The sequence below is a fragment of the Ischnura elegans genome, chromosome 9 (assembly GCF_921293095.1).
Source record: "Ischnura elegans chromosome 9, ioIscEleg1.1, whole genome shotgun sequence".
Lineage (NCBI taxonomy): Eukaryota > Metazoa > Arthropoda > Insecta > Odonata > Coenagrionidae > Ischnura > Ischnura elegans.
This window is the reverse complement of record NC_060254.1, coordinates 54219150-54239687: the sequence shown is the minus strand read 5'-3', so window position 1 is coordinate 54239687 and position 20538 is coordinate 54219150. Positions and strand designations below refer to the sequence as shown.

General features: G+C 38.3%; 1 protein-coding gene across 1 annotated transcript in view; it reads left to right on the top strand.

The window, feature by feature from the left end:
* LOC124165365 overlaps nt 1-20538 on the top strand; it is a 166463-nt gene that overhangs the window by 127807 nt on the left and 18118 nt on the right. The window contains exons 2-3 of the mRNA XM_046542741.1: nt 2453-2652; nt 17484-17671. Coding sequence (XP_046398697.1) covers nt 2453-2652; nt 17484-17671 — 388 coding nt within the window. The remainder of the gene's footprint in view (nt 1-2452; nt 2653-17483; nt 17672-20538) is intronic.

Here is a 20538-nt window from a genome sequence, read left to right as displayed (position 1 = left end):
TGGTACCCAATTTAAATGAGTTGGTGACGTCATTCCAGGTCCAGTTCATTATACCATAGAGTAAGAATATACTTACTCTATGATTTTACCATTAAGGAAGAGACTTTCTTAGTTTCTGTAGTTTAAAAATGGTGCGTTTTTTACCTAAACTTCATTTGCAATTCGTGGCATAATTTTTCTTCACCCTTTATAAACTGAAAATTTCAAATTAATTGCATGAATTTTAAGCGACTAATCCGTTACCAAAATAGACCGGTCGAGTAGGAGGTGTGTGTCCTCTTTAGTCTTCACTAACAGGCTTCACATCCATAGTTTTCGATTGTCAGACTATTTCCTTCTCTGTCTACGCTTTGCAGTTGCTCATTTGTCAACCTGCTACATGCGCATGGTAACAGGCCAATTGTGGCTATTCTAGAACATTTTATTTATTTAAGACCTGGACTAGCCTTATGAAAGTCCAGGTATGCTTTGATATTCAGGCAAGGATGGTTTCAAGTATTCTAGATTCGGTCCTGGGAATTTTGTACGCGATAGCATCCTTGCAAGGTCAGGTTTGATTCCATTCAAAGTTTAGCCTGGATTCACGTGGCCCTGAAAAAAGATTTTTCGTTAATTCTGAGTAAATACCTTCGGTAAAAGCGTTTGAAGGTGCTGAAACAAGGAAGGCGGGAATAAAATTTAGTTTTTCTCCTTCGAGTGCAAAAATTCTCAAGGTTTTTGTCCCGTCACCTCGGTATTTTCAGTCAGCATTTATCAACAAGACGCTAATTTTTCGAGTGATTCTTCATTTCTGCCCATTTTTTTGTCACTAAATATCTAGATTTTCAAGGATTAAAAGTCGTTTTTCTCAGTAACACAAAGGATAGAATTTTGGAAGAGAATTAAAAGTCTAGTTCTGATAGAAACTACGGAGTGATCTACTTCGTACGTGGCCGAATTTCTTTGTGTGTGTTTTGTTTTAATTTTTCTCTTAATATCGGTTTTAAGTAAAATTTTCAAGAAAAAAAAAAACAATGATTCTGGCTTCAATCAAGGTGTAATCGCGGCCTATCGAGCAGCGCACCTTCATGGAGTCACCCAAAGGTGAAATGAAATTTCGGAAATTCCGCTGATGAAAAATCATTAGCCTTGACCGATAATTCGAACCTAGATCTACTGAATCCGCAACTGGAGCTCTACCTCATGGACTAACAAGGCACCTTCGTTCCTGCACGGCACGGTTTTCCTATGCTGTCAGACATACTATGTCACAAGGTTGCATGTTTTTGCGCATATTCGGGAGATCCGGGCTCGAATCCCAGTCAAGGCAAATGAATTTCTCCTCTTCAAAATGTTGATGGCTTAAGAGGCACCTTGGTTCTTTGGCTCAAGAGGACGTATACCTACCTACCGCTCGATAGCTCTTTTTCTCACGGAGTACACGCTTAAAACTTTTGCTATCACTTACATAAATTGCCATGAGAAAAATATTCCCTAAACCGGGAATCGAAACTCGGACCTTTGCCTTAATGGGCCACTGCGCAGATCACTTCGACATACAGGTTCCTGAATTCTCGTGGCAATGTTAAAGAGGCTGATGGTATTAAATGTAAGCATGTAAGGCCCTCGCGGTCCATCAAGGTTGGCAAAACGGGGGAGAAAGGACTTCAAAGAAGCCACAACCGGTTGAGAGCCTCAAACCTCCACTAAAGCCGCACATGGCGGTAACGTGCAATATTTCGAACCTGCCGCGTGAACGGCGGTGAAATTAACAGAAATTTCCATGAGAAAATGATTCATTACTTTGAATCATATTAACTTTTTGCTACCACCTTGAATTTTCAGGGTAATCACAATAGATCATGGTTAATATTTTACAGTGTTTCAAATTAGAAAATTTCACCTCAGAACTTATTAAAGTGCAATTTTTTAATTCGAGAAACAGGAATACGTGTTCTGCATATACCCTGATCATTTCAACGTGGAGGCATAAGTTTCAAGGTGTGATCATTACGTCGCTATGATAAATCGAGAAGGTAGGATGCGTTCTCTTAAGATTATTTGGAAAAAAGTAAAAACAAATGGTATCGTTTGTTATCGTGGGCAGCGATGCATATTTAAATTCTTTGGAGACAAACTCAAGAAATACATTAATAAAGTTTTAATTTGAAACAGGCTGAAACAAATATTTTGTAATAATGCTGTTTTAATGTACAAAATTTCATGCAAGTTTATGATAAATTGAAAGAAATATGCAGGCATAACCGTGAATCTACCGCTTAAAAATAATTTTGACATACAGCATAAAAATTTATGAAAATAAAAAATATTATGAAAAAATGCTAATGTAGACTATATTAGTGAAAATGTAGAAAAAACATTGTACATAAAAAGAACGGAGTATTAATGATTTTCCTCTGGGGAATTTTCGCAAAAAATTACGACTAATATTAATATGGTCTTTCTTTTACAGTGGCGGACGCGAGTGGTCGTTACGCCTCCGGCTTCCTGTGGGGCAACAACTATTGGACGGGGTCCGGGAGCTACTGCCGCATGCTGGCCAAGAGCCTGGACGATGTGTCCGATTCGGGCTCCAGTGATCCGCCACCCTTCCCCGTCGGATTCTTCTCTGTCAAGATAGAAGTCACACTCACCAAGAAACTCACTCCAACGGTAAGTACCACTTGCGGGGATGACCCTTTCGACCAGTCGTATTTTGCCTTTTTTACGCCACGAATTAATCGTTTTTTTTAAACTCAGATTATCATCTGGAAATTATCAAGGAATATACAATACTAACAGGCCACCCGGCGTTGCTTGGGAAGGATAGTACCCAGAGAAGTACTCATTAACTTGGAACTTGGAATTCATGGTGACATGGCAGGATTTATGGACAATGGAAAAAATGTGAACGCTTACCCACAATGCACACAGAAACACCTATTGTTAGTTATATAGGAAAAATAAACGAAAAATAAAAGGAGGGAAATTACGGGGAATAGTTATTTTTAATTTTCGATGGGACGGAGCCCATCTTTCTCAAGTGAGAAGAAGAGAAAATGTTTTGGGAATTTGGAGAATTATTTCACTAAGGAAGTATAGCTAGCTGGCATCTAAGGGATGGAGTAAAGAGGAAGAAAGTAATTTATGGAAATTCACCATGAGAAAGACATTGGAATTAGCATTTTCCTTAGTTTGGGAAATTATGGCTTAGATGAAAAAGGAAAGAAAGCGCGGAACAGAGCAATTAAGACTTCAACTTAGTAATTAACAACACGGTCTTCGTTAACTCAATCGTATTACTGTGTAAGGGGGTGTGCTTCTGATAAAATTGACTGGGATGGAAGGAAAATGTAATGAGACGGCATCTTATACAAAATGAGACAATCTTTGACCTATTCCAAAATTTCATAAACATTACAATGTCACTTTAGGCCGGAGTTATAATGCCAGGTGCTCGTTAAACTTAACTTGGTTCAATCGTTATATTAATTCGTGTAGGGTTGAAAGCTGCTCTTAAGTTAAGTAGCTGAGAATAATTCTCAGTTAAAGATGTTCCCTTAAATAGAATAATTTGACTTTGACAATACTTTCGTGCTCGTCAAAATGTTATCCAGACGTTATGAAATCGGTCGCTAGAGTGTAAATGTCATTGTAAGAAAGTTTGTGGAGAAAATATATTTTTTATTCTTTATACTGGCGTGCAACTCTGAAAACATGAAAACCCTGCGTGTACTGCTAGTTATTACATATGGTAAATTATATTCCTTAACATTTTCTAGCAGATTTTTTCGCTCAATTCTCCTGTGAGGAGAATGCCTTATATCCAGTTTCGAATGTGGTAAACCAAATCATTGAAGACTCAGCCATCGGAAGACTCAGACATCGGAAGGTCGATGGTCGCATGAGGTATTTCGTAACAATTGCGGTAAACGCACGATTTTCCCCTAGGGACGTGAAAATAGAGACCCAATAGGTGCATAGTATGATAGGCGAGCGAATTTCCACATTTCCGCGTGAAATGAGATCTAGTCGCTGCTGCTCGGATTAGCCAAGTACTTGGGGCGGACGCAATGTTAAATTCCCAGCCGGATTACATTTGCGCAACCCTGAATAACGCTTAGAAACTCTCCGCACTCTTTTATCTGCAGTATCCATCGCTTCCACGCATCAGGCAGAAGATGTGACAAAGAGAATAAGGTTGCAATGAATTTTAATTATTAATCTTACTTAATAATAATTTAAATTTCTTATTAAAATTCTCCTCTTGAAACAATAATGGATCGTTCACTCATTTCGATCACAGCTGTTTCTATCTTATTACGATGAATTCCCACAAAGTAAACTCGTCGGTAATGGATTTAATTCCTACATCTACAAAATGCCTTGCGAGCCACCTCTAGGGTGTTTGGCACGTGGTGATCAATCAACATCATGCTGCATGCAACTGAACTCCCACATGCACACCACACGGTCCAAAAAAAACGACATGCATACTAACAAACTATAATACCACATGCTGTTAGAATAACAATAAAATTCAGAAACATGCATCAAGTTTTACATAAGTTAGTGGGCTACACTAACAAGTCATCTAATCTATTTATGAGTTCTAACGCTACCGTTATAATCTCTTATTGATCGTGGAAAAAAAGACATTCTGAATCAGTCTGTTCTACAGTCTATCTCTCTTATTTTATTCATATGATCTGATCTTCCGTATTATGTTGGCGTCCGTAAGATATGGCTAACTTCGTTAGAAAAGACACTGCTCTTGAATTTATCTAAAAGGTTTAGTCTATTTTTCAATCTACGGTCTGCAATGTAAGGATGAGTTTTTAATGATATTTATTTATATAATATTTATAATTTATTTTGCTTCCAGTTTATTTCATTACATTGGATTAAGTTACCGACATACAACGTTTCAAACTAGAGGGTCTCCACTTTATGCTAGAATGGTATAGAAGGCGGAGAGGGTGTGCAGAAGAACAGACGCAACGTTCTCTGCTTTGCGTTAACTCCCTGCTGGGCTAGATTCACGCAACTCTCCTCATTTGGGAACCCCATGCACATTCCCTTATCTGCAGTGTCCATCGCATCAGGCTGCGACGGAGTGGAGATGGTACTACGTGGAGTGGAAGAGCGATCTTTTACGTGAGTTCACGGAGAGCAGCGGGTAGTGACATTCCCTGCCTTCGCGGAAGTTGATCCTATTTCGCGGACGGCGATTACACAAACGGCACCGCTACCTTTTAAGCTGAAAAAAGTGAAAGGGCATTTCCCAGTCCAACGGTCATCGACAATGCACAACAGAGCACAACGCTTTCTAACAATAGTTGGCGCGGGGAGTTGGTGTAAAACCAAAAAAAAAGATTGGCGTTGAGTACTACCTACTCGCTGAGCTCAAGTGGAGCATCTCAAGAATAAATCTCAGTCGCCTGTGGCTGCATCTAATCCATTTTATTTCCTATTCATTTCGTCATCACGATCATCATCATGGCTCAAAAACACTGAGATTGGTTTGATACAGTTCTATCTTTTATTTTTACATCCTCAATTTACTTCACTCATAGTTGTATTGTAGTCCCAAGATGGGTACACTTTAGGCCTCCTTTTTTTGGCTTCTCCAAGCCTATTTCCTGATGTTCTTCTACCCTATATACTTCTTTATCAACATATATATTTACTATTTTTATCACTTGTTGCCAAGGCGATAGGCTATATGATTTTAGAGAAAATTGTGGGAATTTTCAGCTACAAACTTAATTTTCGGATAAGAACGAAGCGTAAAAGAAAATCGATCAAAATAACTTCTTTTAATCAGGCTACCGATAAAAAAACAGCCCTCTATTTTTGAGTGAAGGTAATTTTATAATGCAAAAACTGAAACCAGCTTCAATCTCAAGTAGGAAGCACTAAAGAAAATCAGTCAAAATAATATGTAATTTATTTTACTCAGGCTACCAATAAAAAAACAAGCCCTATATTTTGAGTGAAAATTATTTTTATAAAGCAATAACTGAAGCCAGTGCTTGGAAATATGAACCTAAAAGGTAGGGACCCTTGGTAGTCCTGAGAGTCATTTATAACAAATTAGATGGCACAAAAACCGTCTCCATGAAAAACTACCTGCATCTACCAAATCATAAGATGATCGGTGGAAGGGTGTCTCATACATAGTAGGTGTTCTGGTCCCATATACGCGCACTGGCTAACGCCGCTTGCGGTACTGCAAGATGCCAATAATAATACGATTAAACAGTGAATTTAAAAACTCTACTGATTGTTGCAATTTAGATACAACCCCTGAATTGCCTTCCATCCTCCGTAAATACTGCAGTAACACCTTAAACGATGAGAGACGCGTTCACGTCCACTAAAATAATATGATTTTCTTAACATAATGTCATAATAATAATAATATTAACTATTTCTTTTGACATATATTTCATCAGGTAAATATCAATAAAATATCAATTGTTTTCACTAAATCAAAGGATTTCCGCACACACTCAACAAAAAACAACCATTAATGGTAAAGTACACCCTTTTCCAAGAAAAAGTGCCACAACAAAGCATGCATGAACACGATTGTACGAAAAACATCCTCTTTTGTAAGAAAGATGCTATCTTTTGCATTAAGGTAGGCGGAGTAGCTCTGAGCTCGCGGTGCCATCTTTTTGCTGCGCCCTCCTTCAGCCCTTCCCGTAAACCCTGTTACTCCAGTTACTGGCACCACGGAAATGATGCAACTCTGGCGTCCAAGGAAACGGCAAAAAAAATGAATCACGCTCCGCGGGTGCCTACCCCATTGTTTCCCGGCGCTGTGATGACTTCGCCGGTAAAACGCGCGAGCGTGCCTCGTTCACACGCTTATTTACTTTCGAAAGCTGTCACTGCTGAAGCATAACATTTCTTTCGCTCGAAAAAAGGGTACTGAGCAGCTCAAAGCACTCTCCTTTCTTATATTTCCTCGAATAGCTAATCTTCAAGTTATTTAATCACAAGCGTAGTTTGTCGTAGTCAATCTATCTGCGGATGGTTAACGTTAAGATAAAAAAAAACTCCCTAAACGGATGATAAAAGGCTTATTATGGAGTAAGACATAATAACTGCATGTATCAACTAAAACTTCATAAGCACTTACTTCCTATATCCACCCGAAAAATGTTAATTTCTACCCTGGTATTCCCTTCCTTTGATTATTGTAGTCTTGTTTATAATGACATTTATAAAGAGCTGGATAAAAAGTTACAAAGGCTACTTAATTCATGCGTAAGATATGTATTCAATTTAAGAAAGGATGTTCATGTATCACAGTACAGAATCAGCCTTGGTTGGCTAAATCTTTGTAACCGAAGAAAATATCTACTCGGTGCTCTTCTTTTTAAGATTTTCAGAGAAAGAATCCCTAATTATCTCCGGGAAATATTTATGAACAGATCCTTAACCACTCACATGTTATCTCGCAAAAAGGGCTATTTATGTTATCCTACTCCACGTACAACTACCTACCAGAAATCATTTTTAGTTATGGAATCTAAATTTTGGAATTCTCTCCCTGAGGATCTAAAACAGAAAGGCTCCAACCATGCATTTAAATATAAATTATACATGGCTTTACTCAATGGAGAGCGAAAATAAACTCCTTCATAAAATACAGCCAACATATTCCGTGTTTTGTCAAATTTTAATCCTTGTTTCCGTGTCATTTCTTTATTATTTGTGTATCAAACAACTTTATTGTTATTACTTAATATTTTCATGAACTTTGTGCTTTTGATGAGCCAATTATTGTAAATTGTGTTTTGCTCCAAGGGTATACCCAGAGTACGAATAAATATCTATTCCATTCTATTCCTATTTGATAGAAAAATCTCATGTCGCAGGTCATGCGCTTCAATCGTAAAACTTGCGTAACAGCAATGCCATCGTTTACTGACATTTCCCCACCAAAAATTCGCTGGCTGACAGACTAATTGCTAGCAGGCATTTTCCATACCACTCAAAGGTTATTAATCACTTCAGTTCCGATAGTGACAGCTGCAGTTTTGATTGCTGCCAATATGTGCTAACGACCGCCAGAGACAAACATAGCGGCTTCCATGCCTATCGCCATGAATGATTTTCTGACGACTTCTTCGCAAATACCGGTGCTCATCATCTACATCTACATAATACCCTGCGAGCCACCTCTAGGGTGTTTGGCAGGGGGTGATCAATCACCAGCATGCAGCATGCATTTGGACTCCCACATGCACACCACACCGTCCAAAAAACGTCCCGTATAATAACAAACTATACTACTATATGCTGTTAGAAATAGAATATAGAATAGAAATTCAGAAACATGCTTTAAGTTTTACATAGGTTAGTAGGCTACACTACAATTCATGCAATCTATTTACGAGGATTTCATGAACCATTAGTTCTGGCCAGGGGCGCAGCCAGGAATTAAGGCTAGGGGGGTTTTTAGGCGCAACTAATACTTACGGGTGTGGAGGTATTGCATACAAACCAGGGTAAGCAGGAGTTGCGGGGTCCCTCCTCCACAAATTTTTTAAGAATAATGGTTCAAAATGGCGAGTTTTACGGCTTTCTGAGGGATATTTGATTGATCCTAACACTATTCTGTAAGTAATACTGATCCAAAAAAGTAAAATGGATAAAACTTTAAAATTTCTCTGAGCTCTGGGGGGGGGGGTTTATCCCCCCCTCGCTGCGCCACTGGTTCTGGCAATGTTTATGAACTGTGATCATGTGCGTGTCTACAGTGAGTTCAGTGGTACCCACGCGCGATCTCCAAGGGGCGCAAAAGTAGCCACGAAAACCCAAACAATCTAGCATATGTTGGAAATTTAAGTAATGACACAACAAGGGTTTTAGTTTTTTTCATAAGCACAAGTAATCATTGGTAATCATCAATAAAATTATATGAGAACCTTTAGCCTACGATGGTTTCAAGGTGTTGTAATGATTACTTTTCTATATGAAAAACTCTCTCTCTCTGATATAACGAGCGTACGCGACTTCAATTGGAAATTTTATAATAAACACTTAGAATTAACATATACGTGTAGTTCTTAACGATTTAGCGTCTTATTTCTCCAACGCTTAATCCCTTAGGAATTGAGTATGAAAAACTAATTCAGACGATTAGAGTATCTGTATTATGCTGCAAAAAAGTCAATTTATAAACCTCGCAAGACCGTTTTTTTTTCATCGAAAGTTTTTGGATAATCTCAATGTTTTTCTACGCTTCCGGATTTTTTCAAGAAACCAGTCACGTTTTCTCCGATCGTCTCCATCCGGAACGCGATTGCATAATGAATACTTGCGTTGGATCTTTGGAGGGCAGGAAGTCTATTCTCGTGTTGGTTCTTAAGACAGATTATGCGTCTTTAAAGAACGAAAGAAATTCGAAGAAATTCCCTTTCATCTGTCCGATATATGGCGGTATTCTTAAGGGAGCACAGTACCTCGTTGGAAAGCGTTTAACGCTCAAATACAATTTAATCTATTAGCTCTCATATCTCTTCGTGAAAACCTTATGCAATGCCACTCGCATTTAATGAATATAAACCACAGAATATATTAACGCCTGCGTAGAGTTTCACCGACGCCGTGGATACGAAAAATGCTTACGTATATTTCAGGCGTTAACTTCAAATTCCTATATGGTGATTTTTACAGTTTTTTTTCGAAGAAAGTGCTGTAATCTTTGCACCAATTAAGTTATATATTTCATTTCTGGGTCTGAAACTAAATGAAAGTGTTTTGAAAATTTTTTAAAACAAGTTAGTGGGAGATTTTTTTCTTAACACCTACAATAAAACGATCAAAGTTTCGTAATGGTGCTACCAGCCCATTCTTTTCTTAGGGAAAACTGAAAATTGTAAAAGCAACAAAAGCCTACGCTGGGCTACTGCAAGGTATATACGCATATTGTGATGGCCTACAAGGCTAATTGCTGAGGCAATGGACACCCTTATTATTTTGTTTATTGCACCTTGAAAGGCTTTTTCACAATTTTATTTAAATTAACGGTTAGAATAGAGTTTTGAAAAATAACGACACCCATCTTTTTTACGCTTTCCATCTGTCGCGTACGTATCCATGAATTTGCTGCCAAAAATCTACGTTCTTAAACCTTTCACAGATTAGTTGATGACGTCAAGAATGCGTGCCGAGGGGTCCCCGCCACTCATTTACTACCCCTTTACTCAATCTGATTTTTCGCGGTTCGTTGTAGCTTAGCTTCTATCGATCGATTCATTTCCAACATGAAACCCTCAACTAAATAATCCCGTGGAAATCGAATGACGTCACCAACTCATTTAACTAGCAGCAAATATTGCTGTTTTTCATTCAAAACTTATGAGAGGGAGGCTGATTAAGGAAAATTTCTTTTCACCGTAATTTATATTTTCTTTTCGAGTACCGATTTCTTGTAATACATTGTGGTTTTAGATCTGAGCGTATACTCCAATTGGCGTAATATTAGAGACGATGAAACAACTCTTAGCCCGCTATGGATGGGTCAATAAAGTAAACAAACTCTTATTTGATGTTCTGATAACTTCTAATGAATAAAATATCGAGTTTCCATCCATCATTTGCATATTTTCCTTTCCCTTTCATTTGGAGAGAAAAATAATCCTCAGCAACTATTGTGTAACACAGCCTTCATCTAAATGAACTGAGATTTTGGAGAAATTCGTTGCCTGAAAAATTTCTCTCCACTTCATACGATTACCCTGCGAGATTTTTTTTATGGAACGATCAGCATTTTCATTAGTAGTCGCAAATCGGTTTCTCCATCTTTAAAGCAGTTCTCGATCGCCAGAACTCAATTTCAAAACGTCCGCACTCTGTCTTGGTAAAATTCCAGTTTGAGAATACCCGTCCATCGGAGAAAAACCGGTTCCATTATTGTTACTCTCCGCGAATTTCCTCTTTTAGGATATTCCTCTGAAACTGAACGGTTAAAACCAACCACATACTTATCTCATGTTTTGTGAAACCTGTTAGCGTCTAGCGATACCAAATGGTAATCGCTGGTAGTGTATTCTTAAAATTTCATCGAGTACCTTGAGGATGGCACTTCAAGTGCAACACTCCGTCCGTCGGACAGGACGTTAAGCAGCGGTCCCCTTGGCGCTTTTAGTTAGGTGTAGGCTAATGTCGACGAGTGGTTCTTTCTTGTCGAGCGACTAAAGACGCACATATTGAAATTTATTTATTGTGAAAAAAAACTTCTTGAGCAAAAAATTCTTAAAATAAAAAATAGAAACTGTAAGTAATTCTGTTTTCACTTTATCCATGTTCAAAATCGCACCGCTCTTTTATGGTAGTCATTTATTATTCCCCGTCCTCGAAGGCACGATCCTTCACTTTTGTCGACTCCGAATAAAATATCTACTCATTCATGGAACGACAATAGGGTGGTTTCCTATTATTTTTTTATTGCCTAAATCGAAAGATTATTACTCCTGGAGTACGCATTTCACGCTCTTAGATTTTCGAATGACGATATCTATTTTTCGCGATTAAATGAAAAGTGAAAATTTTCAAGCGCGCGAAAACGCGACAGTAAAGTAGGAATGATGGGAAAAGTCCGTGTGACGTATTTCTGGTTCCCGCTGCCGCCCTGTGAGGTGACCTTAAGGCGAGGCTTGAGCGCTGATACGACGCAGGCTGTTAGCAGGTAGCAGAGTACCCTGCGAGCAGGTAGCGCTTGGCTTAAATAGGGATTATTACTACCTCATCAAGCGAAGGAAACTTTCCGACCTTAGACAATTTTAATAAGTGATTATTAAGACATGTTTCCCTAAGCTCTGTGCTTCATGCATGCATTCGTAATATCAGACGATGAAAAACTCCTGACTATTCGTTTAGCATCAATGTACTTGTGACGTCACGTGGAGTGGCATCGCATGGGCGCCAATCTGGCCTTTTTCAAATGAGGTTAAAATTGACCATTGCCATTCGTCTAAACTGGGATTTCTAAAACCAAATAATTTGTATATTATGGATACACTAATGGTGGGTAACGAATCGCAATCAATGCATTTCTTTTTATTTGATGAAGGAAACTACCCTATTACATATTAGCAGTCCAAATGCGTTATTTTCTTGCTAAACGTATTTAAGTTCATCAAATTCTAACGGCATAATCGCCTCTAGAGTTTAAAAAAAAACAATCCTTAATGGTATCTGGATAAAATTGAGGTTGAGGAGAGAAAATTCTGTTCCGCTTGTCATTTTTTGCTTCGCTTGATCTCATATCCTATTTACCGCGATGCTTTGAAGTTGTACCAAGTGTTGGCAGCACGTCTGGCTGATCGTCTGGAGCATCTGGTCGAAACGACTGATCAAGAGAGCACTCCACCGTTCAGTGATATCCACCAGCTCAGAGAAGACGAAAGCATAGCGGCGCGCCGCTAAGTTATTTATCGTGTTATTAGATAGTTTTTTATTATTTTATCATGAATTTCGAAATAACTCCATGATACGAAAACCAATTCCCTCGAAATGGCATTCAGCATCCTTGAGGATGAGCCCAAAGCCGGAGCTCGAAACGTTTGCAGAAAAGGAGTTTCAAACCCGGTGGGGACCCCGAGAGAATCTTACCCACACAATTCGCTGGGAAAGCAGTAATTCTTTTTTACCCATTCGCTTCTTCATTTTTAATTGAAATTTTGGACCGAAATTCATTTTTTATTTTTTCTTAAAATTTTCATTTGCATATTTATATATATATTATGAAATTCAATGACGATATATCAATATATATTGGCTATATATATTGCTAATTTGACAATTTTTGTCTTTTTTTACATAATAATTATTTATATTCATTAGCTTTAACCAATTTTTAAAATGCAACGACGACAATCACGCTACTGGCCGTTCACTGGCTCTTTACCGTAAGGAGAAAGAGGACCCCATTTAAGGAGGCCCAAGAACATGGCAGATAAGCGATATATCTTTTGCATTTTCGCGCGCATTTCATTTGGCGGCGCCACTAGGCAGCCGTATCTCGTTCAGTGTGACTTTCACGATTAACCGTGGTGGGCGTCTTTTTTATTTGAAAATCGTCTCTAATGGATTTAATGCGTGGATTTTATGATTTTTTGGCTCAGTTAGATATTACTACCGCGTATTTCCTCGTGAAAAGTGGCTATAGATGACTGGAAGCGCCGCGAGTAGTGATTTTGAAACCTGAATTTAATGCGCACGGAGCGACAACAATTCTAGCGGCAAACTTGAGAATCCTCTAATGCAATATTCGTGGTAAGGAGAATCGATACAGGCCGGCGATTTCCGGCTATTTACCCGAATGGATTAATGTGAGAAATCCTTTCAGCTTGCGTCGCTCTCTTGGCCAGCCTTGCTCTCCGGGAAAACGAGTACTTGTTTTAATGTCGCGTATAAGGGGGAGAGTTACGTCAAGGACAGTCCTCCGGCTGTCCTTCAGGTGAACTCAGATACCTCTGCGCGATTATTCACACTTGCCACTCTCATCTCAAACATGTATTCAGGCTCGGTGGTCCAGCCATTGAGTCCATAGGGACATCGTTTAATTCGCAAAATCTCGGAAAAGTGAACCGTTTTATCACGGGAGTGTGATATCTTGCTTTCCCAGCGTATTATTTATGGCAAGCTATTTGAGTGTCTCATCGGGTGATTGCTTTCATCGTTGCTGACGTTTCGAAGACTAGAGTCCATTTTATTAAGTTTATTATATTACAATTTTCTTACCATTTACACGTGCATTATCAATTTTATTCTGCAATAATAAACGAACATGACGATAGAACGATATTAGGCCATAATTAATTAGAATGATGATTAATATAGTAAAAAATGAAGTTACAATTCGCTTTTCTCGAACAATTTTGCGGCATTGGGTCATAATTAATTCCGCTAAAACTTGTCTGGACCATACTACCCCTCGCAGTGCAAGAACAAGATGGTTGATTCTTTGATATCTGAATTGCTATTTATTGATACAGTTCAAGAAGATTTTTTTGACTCGCTCGTCTTCTCCAAAATGTCTACTAAAATTTTAAAACGTGTTTCAATTATTTGAATCGTTTCGTTATGGCCTAGCAAAATTGCAGCTCATGTTGTCCCTCCGCAGCATTGTGAAGTTTGGAGGAAAATTAAAGATTTCCGTGCTGAAACCTTGAGTTTTTCTAAGTCGTTGCAGTGAAGATGTAGTCGTGCAATACTAATTTTTATTATTATAATCCTCTACCTACATAAAAATTCAAATTGGCGTCCGCAAGAACTATTTTTCGTATAAAAAAAATTCCGTAAAAAATTAATGGATTCACTGTATTCAACTGTCATCAGAAATAAGTGAAATTTTTAAGTAAGTACTAGATAATGCGATGTAAGAAAGAATATTTTTTCCTTAGGATATCGAATCTAGATGTTGTCCTGGCAACCATATTTTACTTAATCCCTAGTTACGGAGAAAAGAATTTATTTGCACTAGCTCAAGAACGCTTTAATTACCCACCTATTACAACGTATAAATTATCCCAGATACATTTGCAGTCATTTTGATCGCACTAGGTGCAATTTGCTGAAACCAGTGAAATCAAACTTCGCCTCTCCAAAAAAAGTGTTGTATCTCATTTCCGGCATAAGTATGTGCTTATTTATCGCAAATTATGATACGGTAACCGCACCGAGAGAAGTTTTGCTCTTCGGAAGGTAATATTTGTTGTAATGAGGCAAATTAGGTTCTGCTAAGAGAACGTAAATACAGTCATGATATGAAAGCGTTTCGTGTATCATGTATATTAATGAAACATGATCTCTGCATTTTTTTCGGTTTACATTCCGCATCATTTGGCTTGTCCACAAGCCAAATTATGCAGATTTGCGAAATGATGAGGTTTCGCTAGCTATCCTGCCAGCGTTATCAGGTCAAAGGTGAAACCAATGCCCACAAGCCAACTGACGTGGAAGAAAACCCGAGAAAAATGCAGACATCAAGCCATTACCGCAGAAACATTCGTACTAACAGAAATGTAGCATTTTATATTTTGATTAAAGGAAATTAAAACCATTTTTCAATGAAAAATAAGTAATTTATCATCTTGTCCCGGTCTCTCTTACGTGTAGCATGATCCAAGGGAGAAACCATGGAAACTCTCAGTTGACTGGAGTGTAGTCGTGCGTCCCGCCTTTCCTATAATGGCCGATGATTTTCCGTGAGAGCCGCCCTTCCTCTCCATAACCCTCCCTGCACAAAAAAAAACTTCTTCTCGGTCCACTCATCATTTTCATCCGGCGACCTCGCAACCTAAGACCAAGGACCACCTTCTCCCACCCTCCTTCCTTCCCCCCTACACTTTCCCCATCGAAAACCAAACCCAATACAAAGCCTGGACGCGTAAATGTGCAAAGATATGTCCTCAGCCCACTACCATTCTCCACGTTTTTCGTCGACCTACCGAAATGCACTATTTTCTTTATCCCTATGATTTTTAAATATACCACCGTTCAGCTCTAGAAAACCAAATACATAGGTACGTTTGATAGCTGAAGTGTTTATATTGAACTCATTAATGTATCCCTTTACGTAATTTCTGAGATAATTTAGAGATCTTTAAGGTGGTACATTCTTCAGTGGAAATTTTTATTGTACCAACTTAACAAACAGCATTTTAAAATAATTGTTGGATATTATTAGCATCAAAATGGTATAATGAAGTGCTCCAAAAGCTTTAACGCATTTTAGTTCAAGTTTAGGCCTCATTTACTGGAGAAAATGTCTAAAAATAATCGTTTTGTTAAAGAAAGTATGATATGTTACTTTCCCGTTTGATTAATGGTAAGCTATTCGGGTGTCTCACCGGGTGATTGCTTTCATCGTTACCGACGTTTCAAAAAATCGAGTCCTTTTTATTGATTTTATCAAGGGATATTTAAAAACCAATTGTTTACGACATCAGATATCAGACGCCTTATAGCTGAGGGGTACTTCATACCTGGCGCGAAGCTAGGAACTAAGGCTAGGGGGGTTTTAGGAGCAGCTAACACTGGGAGGCATGTAATACGGGAGGTGCGGTTTCCCTCCCCTAGAAATTTTTTTAAGATAATTGGTTGAAAATTATGAGTTTTACGGCTTTCGGGGGAAAATTTTATTAATCCTTACACTATTCTATAAGTAATATTTATCCAATTAAGTAAAATGGATTGATTTTAAAATTTCTCTGAGTTCTCAGGGGGGGTTTATCCTCCAAAACCCCCTCGCTGCGTCATTGCTGCATGCATACCACTAAGGTTACCCCTCGCCCACAAAACGACGACCTTTATCCGCTCGTATCCGAGACCAATCGACTAAAACTGAATGCAAGCAGGTATGTAGCAGTGGCGCAGCGAGGGGGGGGGGGGGGGTTGAGGGATAAAACCCCACCCTGAACTCTTTGTCAGAGAAATTTTAAAATGTAATCCATTTTAATTAATTGGACAAATATTACTTATAGAATAGTGTAAGGATTAATAAATTATCCCTCAAAAAGCCGTAAAACTCGCCATTTTGAACCATTTATATTAATAATAAAATAATGGAGGATTAAAAAACATTCTTCTTCCTAATACATTATAAAATTCATGATAAATTAAAAAATAGTTTTCATCCCTCGGAGAAAAAGCTTGGGTGCTGATAAGGTTTATTAAAAAAGAGTGTAGGTGAGGCTGATTGGTGAGAGCGGATTGGCACACGATATTAATATGAGTGGATGAGAAGCCAAGGGGCACCAGTGATTTCATTATTCTATGCAGTGTTAGGTACAGACATTAGGTAAAGACAACAAACAAGATCAATTAGATGTTTAGTAGTGCATTTGATTTTCCGCTCGATGTCAGCACAGAACATAGACTCACTTGTATCCCTAGGCAACCAATTTTTGTGTATTTCTTCCAACAATTTACGTTACTCTCTTGAGAAAAAAATCACTTGTGCCCCTTGGCTTGTCGACCCCTCATATCTAAACCTAACGAGCACCCACGTTTTACTCTGTAAACTGATGAAAAGCGTATTTTTGTTGCTACTGGAAAAGCCTTTTTTTATTCTTTGTAGTGGTAAATCATGTAATTGATAAAACCAGACCTGTTAAAGAAATTTCTAGCAAAAAAATTATAAATAACACCATCTATTGAGAAAATTTATAACTAATTTTTGCAAATGAAAATTTAATTAATTAGAGTACAACGGAACAAAATTTCAAATTTATGATTACAGAATATTGTACTGTCATCAGAAGCAAACAAGGGTGCCAAATTTCAACCCGATATGACTGTGGGAAGTGGGTTGAAAATCATGATTGGAAGATTCAATCGATGAAACAGACGAACACAAGAAGCAAGCTAGGAAAAAGCGTGTAATATTAAAACAAAATTCGTCATTTCAGATGATACGAGACTTGTCTGTACGAGAACGTTATGTTTATTATTCTTTTGTTTTTTTCTGTCCGCAGGGTCGCTACGTGCGCATAGGATTGTGTATGCCTGCGCAATGCACTGCCGATGACGTGGTCACCCTGATGCGAATCTCTTCCCGGACGGACTCTTCGTTGGCCATGCCGCGCTCCCTGCACGTCCTCGAGGTGAAGACACCAGCCGAATACTACACTTTCTGGACCGATCCCACATTTCACGCGCTCGTGTAAGTATTTTACAATGTTATCGCCTCCATTCCCAGTTTATGGAAAAAAGCAACGCGGTGATTTTCGAAAATTACCGCAATTTTATGAAATTTACCGCGAAATTAAGGATGAAAAAAATTAAGTATGAAAGTTACTTGGTTCAACATCATTCTTTACTAATATAAGACCGCAATTTTTGTAAATACAGTCTTTTTAAAATTCACAGTGAAGTAAACAATGTAAAAATCAAATATTCAAGATAGGCACAAGAAATTTCATTCTACAAAATTCACTAACTCTTGATTTACTTTGTGATATTCCATTATAAGTTTTCCTGGATATCACAAAATTACTTATACCACTTATTTTTTATCAGACTTTAAAGCAAATCATAATTTGCGCCTGAAGATGATGATAATTCATTGAAACCCGGGTCGCGCTCTGATAAAAAATAAGTGGTATAAGTAATTGCCTGATATCCAGGAAAACTTATAATGATCATTCTATACGTTACGCGTTATTCTTAGAAACTTAATGCAATATTCGAAATTTACAATGAAATAAGAAATTTACTATAAAATGAACAGTAGCCAAATCAAATATTTAGGGTACTGAGGTAAAAATTATCCCCTGCGGATATAATGCAATAATTTTCGATTATTTCGGCATTTTTTTATTTACGACTAAACTAAAATTTTAAATTACTTGGAGAAAAATAATACCCCAATATCATTTAAGATTCCTTAATTTTTCAATTATTGGCACAAGTTATAATTTCGCATTTTTTAGAATAAGTATTGGAGATTTTGCTTTGAATTCATTATTATACAAAACAAATATATGAGTATTAAATATTGACATTCCCATTAGAAGTAGATCACCTCATTATATGCTGAACATTTTCTTGGGTTTTCCACCGGTAGGTGTTATCCATGTATCCCGACTTTTCGAGCAGCGGCTTGCTGTTCATCCTCAGATAGTCTTCTGATTCAGAATATCCCCTTTTTATTTTCTACTACACTAAAATTCTAAAATACTTAGGATGAACTGAGAATGAACAGCAAGTCGCTGCTCGATACGTCGGGAGACATGGTGAACATCAACCGGTGAAAAACCCGAGAAAGTTTCTGCACCTGATACGCCGAGAAAATCTAAGATCATGCATCACCTCATTATATTAAGCGTGCTTACGATGGCATTCCAAATATTTTGGACGTGAGAGGAAGTAGGCAGGGTCTCAGGTGGAAAATTATGGGGATGAAGAAACGGACGTGAGAGTAATTAAACGAAAATTCTTCCCGTGTTCGAACCGTTTTCTACTTCCTGATCGGTGACTTAAAACGCTCCGCCACGTTCCTTTCCTCAAAATGCTTCATTTGCTATTGATATTCCCCTCTTTTGGTTAATTCCCGGAGGGAATCGGGCGAACGCGCGACTCGGCTCTTGCTCATCTGGAGAAAGTTAGAGGGCAAGTCCTTCCGCTTCAGGAGTCATTCCTCCCTCTATCGGAATGATTTTAATGGTTTTGTGGATTATATCCTCCCGGAACATGATGTGATACGATGAAACCTCAGAAAGAATACTAGCAAGTACCCGCATGGTGGCCACGCAGTTGGAGGTGGTTGAGGTAGCATAGAAACCACGCAGTGTCGGTGACTTGCGGAAGATGTTAAGAAGTCCAGTGGCGCAGCGAAGGGGGGGTTTTGGGGATAAACGCCCCCCCCCCCCTAGAGCTCAGAGAAAGTTGAATCCATTTTACTTAATCGGAATAATATTACTTATAAAATAGTGTAAGGATTAGTACAATATCCCCCAGAAAGCCGTAAAATTCACCATTTGAACCATTTATCTTTACACAATTTCTGGGGGAGGGCCCCCGCACCTCTCGCTTACCCTGGCGGGTATTTCATACCCCCCAGACCTTCAGTATTAGTTGCGCCTAAAACCCCCCTAGCCTTATTTCCTAGCTGCGCCCCTGAAGAGGTCTGCTCAGAAAACATCGGGAACTAAATTTGTAAATTTCTCGTGAGTTTGAAGAATCTGGCGATCAGAATTTTTTTACTATGTTGATATGCATTCCCCTGAAAAATGATAAAATTTTCAGCTGAATTCATTGTTTATTTTGTCTTCGGCAGCTACTAAAGTTAGACGCGTTTTTATGAGCTCGACGATTTTCGACTCAAAAATGAATTGGTTGCTCGTGATTTTTGGCCAAAAACAATACTGTAACGACACCCCAGCCACCACATTCCCAGACATGGCTCCATACGAATCTTTCCCATTTTCAAAAATAATGAGAAACTTAAAGGACCGTCGTTTTACAAGCATAGATGAAATTAAAAGAAATCGCCGAGAATTGTTACAAGGATTGGAAGAAGCGTTGGCACAAATGATATCAAATAGACGAATATCGAAGACGAATAATTTAACATTTTTAAAAACTGAATTTCCGTTATTTTATGAGCACACATCGTATTCACTAAGTGCTGCCATTTTTTATTTAGTGTCAACCTAAATTAATTGTTCTCAACAAGTTCGAAGCCTTGACCTTTCGATTGGATGACGGCCTTAAACGAGGAGTAAATTTGGGATCTAAATTTCACGGAGAAATAATCTATAATCCAGGCTTAACCAAAATTTATATCCCTAGTGATCTTATCCACCAGATTTGTTACTTTTCGACGCTATTCCTCGCCGTTGCTACAAGCTAGGGGACTGCATAGAGGAGGCCCAATTCCATCCCATTGAAAGCTCACTTCTGTCCCCACTTCGGTCGTATTTTATTCGGTTTTCAAAAATTTCAGTTGCGCGGTGATGAGGGCATTGTGATCCACTATTTTCCAATATTTTGCATCATAATGCTTGTAATTGCGAAGGATAGTATTGA